This window comes from Crocuta crocuta, unplaced genomic scaffold, assembly GCF_008692635.1.
Source record: "Crocuta crocuta isolate KB4526 unplaced genomic scaffold, BGI_CrCroc_1.0 scaffold528, whole genome shotgun sequence".
In the NCBI taxonomy this organism is placed as follows: domain Eukaryota; kingdom Metazoa; phylum Chordata; class Mammalia; order Carnivora; family Hyaenidae; genus Crocuta; species Crocuta crocuta.
The window spans coordinates 1,917,760-1,922,908 of record NW_027530010.1 but is presented as its reverse complement, the minus strand read 5'-3'; the positions used below and the strand labels follow the sequence as shown (position 1 = coordinate 1,922,908).

Below are 5,149 nucleotides of genomic sequence, written 5' to 3'. Positions count from 1 at the left end.
GACCTGGCTCCGCTGCCGCCTCCCCCGGCACCCGCCTAGCCTTCCAGGCTGATCTCGGAGGAAAGCAGGCTTCTCGTCTCCTTCCTCTAAGAGCGCAGGTCTGGGACAACCAGGGGCAGTGGGGTCACCCCCGCCCCCAGTCCCCGGCAGAGACTGAGACTAAAGCATCACTTAATAAAGACCCCTCGAAGCCCCTCCGTGTCCTGGTGCGCGTCTGTAAGTTGTGTTGGGTTCTTGCCCAAGTGGGTTTGCGGGATGCCGGCAGCTGCGCACGTGAAAGACAGTGATCGTTGGCCGCGTGAGTGGAGCTGGCACCTTGGCCGGGGTGCTGGTCGCCTGAAAACGGGTGAGGACCCCGCCCTACCCCCAGGGAAGTTCGCTGCTCCTGCTGGGATGCTCTTCCTCGGGACGAGGGGGTGAGCCTGAAGACCAGCCTCCAGGCCCTCAGTCCCCTACCCTCGGCAGGGACTGAGACCTCGACATGTGTCCGGGGGTTTACATGCCAGGCGGTTCCCTTGTGGTTGAACCTCTGTTTGTGGACTCTGCGCTGCCCGACCCCTGGGAGGTGCACTCTGAGGCCCCCAGTCGGGAGTGGGGTGCTGGTGCCTGGCCTCAGGCAGAGCTGTCCGCTTCCGGGAGGCCCCGGCATCCAGAGCAGCCGGGTCCCAGGAGGTCGAGTCGCCCTGGCGGGGCTGCCGCCGGCTGCGGCCACTCTGGTCCCTGTGGGCTCGCATCAGGCCGGAGGGGCTGGCTGTGTGCAGGAGGCCGAGTGAGCTGCCTGCTAATGGCGCTGGGCCACCCCGAGCTGCCCCCTGGGGGCCAGACAAGGCTGGGATTGTTCCCTGGCTCCCTTTTGTCTCACTCGGCCTGGCCCGCCCGCCCGCCACTCTCCCTCGCAGTGGCCCGGCTGGCGGAGCCTGGGACTCTGCCGGCGGAGCCCGGGGCCTGCTGAGCCCCTGGCTGAGGAGCGCCCCCCACCCCCGGCCCCGAGCTCTGGGTAAGGATGCCCCCACTGGGGCTGTGACACCTGTCCTGGGGTCCCGGAGCTAAGGCGCCTGCTGTGGCCCCTCGTCTGTCTTCACGGCTCCGGTGCACATTACTCTGGGGACCCTGAGTCCTCCTGCAATGGGAAGGGACCCTGAGGGTAGCTGGGCCCCGGGTGTTCACTGCCACCCGACCCCTGGGGAGGGGGGGCGGTGAACAGCACGCAGGATGGGGCACCCCACCCCCATCCCACTTGGGGAGGGGGGCCGGGGGCCTCACCTAAAAGCTCAGCCAGGGCACAGGAACTAGGGACCAGGCTCCCAGCTCAGGGGCAGGGGGCCCCTGCGGCGTGGGGCCCAGTGTGTGCAAGGCAGACGGCCCAGCCCGGCTGGCGGCAGGAAGGCGGGCGGGGCCGGGCTGTATTGTTGCAGGGAAGTTGGGGCCTGGGGAGGGGAGGGTCTGTTCTCTCTCCCCCGGGGCGGCTCCACCCGCCCGGCTGGCCCAGCCCCTCCGCTGGTGCCAAGGAATGTGCCTGGAAGAGGCCGGCGGGGCGACAGAGCCGCGGCCACCCGGAGGCGGTGCGCAGGTCTGGAGCCGAGGGGTGCGGGGCTCAGGAGGGTCGGGGACCCCCGGGGACGAGTGTAACCTTTAAGGAAGAGCCGGGCATCCCGGTTCCTCGCCCCTCCCGCGGCCATCTGGCCTCTCCAGGAATTCGCCGGCGCCATGGGTCTTCTGTGCTCAGCGGGGCTCTGCGGGCCGAGGGGCTTTCTGGTGGTGGCGCGGGGGGTGCTGGGGCTCTCCGTGCGCCGGCCTCCATGAGTCAGGGTTCTCCCGGGACAGAAATACTGGGGGCTGGGGTCCTAGATCCAGGAGCTAGGGCTGCCAACCGAGGCAGCCTTCCCAGTGGGCTGAGGCTGAGCAGCCCCTCTGGGCGGGGAACCCCCCCCCACCTGGGATGGAGAGTCCGGGGAAGCTGGGCTGCCCCCTGCCCCCGTCTGTGGGAGGCAGCTCAGTGGCCAGCTCCCACCCCACGAGCATCTGGGTGAGATGGATCTGGGTGAGAAGGGGCTGCGGATGCGGGCAGAGACCCGATCCCCTCACCCCGCACTTTGTCTCCAGGTCAGCGTGGAGGTGCCGGGCCACCATGCTCAGTCTCAAGCTGCCCCAACTCCTTCGAGTCCACCAGGTCCCTCGGGTGAGGGGCTTGACCCACCGCTCCCCCTCGGTGCTGCCTGGGGCAGAGGCTCTTTGAGCGACTGGCGATTGGCGTCTAGTCCCTACCCTCCACCCCGCTGAGGACCCGGCTGGCACCCTCTCCCGGAGCCCAGGATGCTCCTCCCTCCAGAGCCCCCTCCTTCCCCAGGGTGCCCAGTCTGTGCACCCCGCCCCTTCTATCTGGTCCCCTCTACGGGCTCTTCTGTTTCTCATCTGCTTTCTGGGTCGATCCGCTGTGGCTTTGGGGCCTTTGTGACCTCCAGCCCATTCCGTTGAACGCTGCCTCCGGAGAGATCGGGTGGGACACAGTGACGCGCCTCTGTCCCACCCGCCACTGCACAGGTGTTCTGGGAAGACAGCATCATGTCGGGGTACCGCCGCCCCAGCAGCTCCGCCCGGGACTGCGTCCTCAGCTCCTTCCAGATGACCAACGAGACGGTCAACATCTGGACTCACTTCCTGCCCACCTGGTGAGGGGTGGCCCCGGGGGTCCCGGGCGGGTGGGCCGGCGGCCGTTCCTGAGCACCTGCCCCGCAGGTACTTCCTGTGGCGCCTGCTGGCGCTGGCGGGGGGCCCGGGCTTCCGCGCGGAGCCCTACCACCGGCCGCTGCTCATCTTCCTGCTGCCCGCCTGCCTCTACCCCTTCGCGTCCTGCTGCGCGCACACCTTCAGCTCCATGTCGCCGCGCGCACGCCACATCTGCTACTTCTTGGACTACGGCGCGCTCAGCCTCTACAGCCTGGGTGAGCCCCGCAGGGCCCGGGGCGCTCCCGGCAGTGCCCGGGGAGGGGACCCCCCCCCCTTCGGGCCTCAGCTCCTGCCCCGCCCCCTCTTCCCCAGGCTGCGCCTTCCCCTACGCCGCCTACTCCATGCCGGCCTCCTGGTTGCACAGCCGCCTGCACCAGCTCTTCGTGCCCGCTGCCGCGCTCAATTCCTTCCTGTGCACTGGCCTCTCCTGCTACTCCCGGTGGGTCCTCGGCCGGCGCGGAAGGGGAAGACGGAGGGACGGAGGGACGGAGGGACGGGACCAGACATCCCCAGCACACTGGAGGCCCGCGACTGGGGTTGCTGACATTAGTGACAGGGGCTGTGCCTACTGAGGACGCCCCGGGGGGTGCACCCCTGGCCAGCAGGGCGCCTGCGCTGCCCCGCCCCCCAATTCTCGAAGCCCCGCAAGAGGGCGGCAGGCGGCTGTCCCCCCTGCACAGGCGTGGGCATTTCCAGAGGGGTCACATGCCCTAAGGGCCAGCACAGCTACCAAGCAGCACTGACATTCCTTTTTTAATGTTTCTTTCTTTAAAAACAATTNAAACAATTTTTATTTTTTAAAATGTTTTATTTATTTTTGAGAGAGAGAGAGAGAGACAGAACGAGCAGGGGAGGGTCAGAAAGAGAGGAGTCACGGGATCTGAAGCAGCTCCAGGCTCTGAGCTGTCAGCACAGAGCCCGACGCGGGGCTTGAACTCACCAACCGGGAGATCATGACCTGAGCGGAAGTCGGATGCTTAACGGACTGAGCCCCCAGGCGCCCCGCAGCAGCACTGACATTCCATCCCGGCCTCTCTGTGCCCCCCACCCCAACCCCCGAGAAAGGAGGTGACCGGCCTCTCCCTCCGGCCCCCAGGTTCCTGGAGCTGGAAAGCCCCCGGCTCAGTAAGGCCGTNGGGGCGGGGGGGGGAGGGGGTGTGCTCCTGGAAGGGCCCCTGGTCCCGGCGCCCTCCTCCCCCTCAGGGGGCCGGACTCCTGCGCACCAGCTCGTTCACTGCTTCACGTGGGTTTTCAGACTCCCGCTTTGGGGGCGCAGCAGGCCCGGAGCACGAGGCGACCTGCCGTGGGCCGCAGGGTGAGGGCGGGCAGCCTCCGGATCGGCCGTGTGCCCTGACCTGCGCCACCTCCCCCCAGGCCACAGCCACCAGCTGTTCCACATCTGCGCGGTGCTGGGCACCCACTTCCAGCTGGAGGCGGTGCTGGCCGACATGGGGTCTCGCCGCGCCTGGCTGGCCGCGCAGGAGCCCCCCCTGGGGCTGGCGGGCACGCTGGCCACGCTGGGCCTGGCAGTGGCCGGGAACCTGCTCATCATTGCCGCCTTCACGACCTCCCTGTTCCGGGCCCCCAGCACGTGCCCCCTGCTGCAGGGTGGCCCGCCAGAGGGGGGTATGAAGTCCAAACTGCAGTGAGCCCGCCCTGGGGGAAGGCAGAGGCCAGGCGCCCACCCCCACCCCCCCCCCCCCCCCGCTGGGGAGTTGCCCAGAAGGAGCACCTCGGAGCCTGGAGTCAAGAGTGGCTGAAGGGAGAGGGCGGAGGAGAGGAGCGCAGGGGGTGAGCGGGAGGGGTGGGGGCGGTGCTCTCAGGGGGCTGGGGCAAGTGCTGAGGGTCTGAGAGGGGCCGTGCGCGCAGGTTGCTGGAGGCTGGGCGGGGGAGGCGCGGGGGCCCCTTCCTGCCTGCAGGTCTGCAGAGCCCGGGGTCACTAACACCACTAACCTGGGCCCGCCCGCTAGCGCCCCCACCTCCCCAACCGGCCTTGTGCCCGCAGGGATGGGTCTGCCGGTCCTGGTCACAGCCGTGCGCGCGAAGTGTCCAGGACTCTGGGGCTAGTTGGGTGTCACGGATGGTGCAGGGGCCTGGGTGGGGGGAGGGGTGCTGGGCTTGAGGGGCATCCTAATTAGAGTTTTAGGAAGCTGCTTTCGATGCTTCCAGATGAGGCGGGTACAGTACGAATAAATAATCAACTGCAGACTTTGGGGAGCACTTTCTGGGACCAAAGAGCTCACGGCCCCTCTCCACTCCCATCCCCCCCACCACCCACACCTTCCCTCCCACGCCCCGGATGCCACCGACGAACAAAGACTCGCAGCGCCACCAGTTCCTCTTCTGGAGTTTATTCTGGAGCAGCTAGGATGCTGGGGTCCCCACAGGGGGGCAGGGCGCGGGGAGGGGAGGGGTCCTGGGG

At 68.2% G+C, this 5,149-nt stretch overlaps 2 protein-coding genes across 2 annotated transcripts in view; one reads left to right on the top strand and one right to left on the bottom strand.

The window, feature by feature from the left end:
• Positions 1-890: 890 nt before the first annotated feature.
• Positions 891-4,422, top strand: PAQR6 (progestin and adipoQ receptor family member 6). Its single transcript, XM_077764035.1, is given in 7 exon segments — positions 891-997; positions 2,104-2,179; positions 2,542-2,669; positions 2,737-2,942; positions 3,040-3,166; positions 3,824-3,860; positions 3,954-4,422. Coding segments are annotated over 6 exon segments (972 nt in total). The 5' UTR covers positions 891-997; positions 2,104-2,128; the 3' UTR covers positions 4,377-4,422.
• A 51-nt stretch (positions 4,423-4,473) lies between these two features.
• The window catches only part of BGLAP (bone gamma-carboxyglutamate protein), a 1,967-nt gene continuing 1,291 nt past the window's right edge, over positions 4,474-5,149 (bottom strand). Inside the window, exon 4 of the mRNA XM_077764068.1 lies at positions 4,474-4,483. Within this exon, the coding sequence (XP_077620194.1) occupies positions 4,474-4,483 (10 nt within the window). The remainder of the gene's footprint in view (positions 4,484-5,149) is intronic.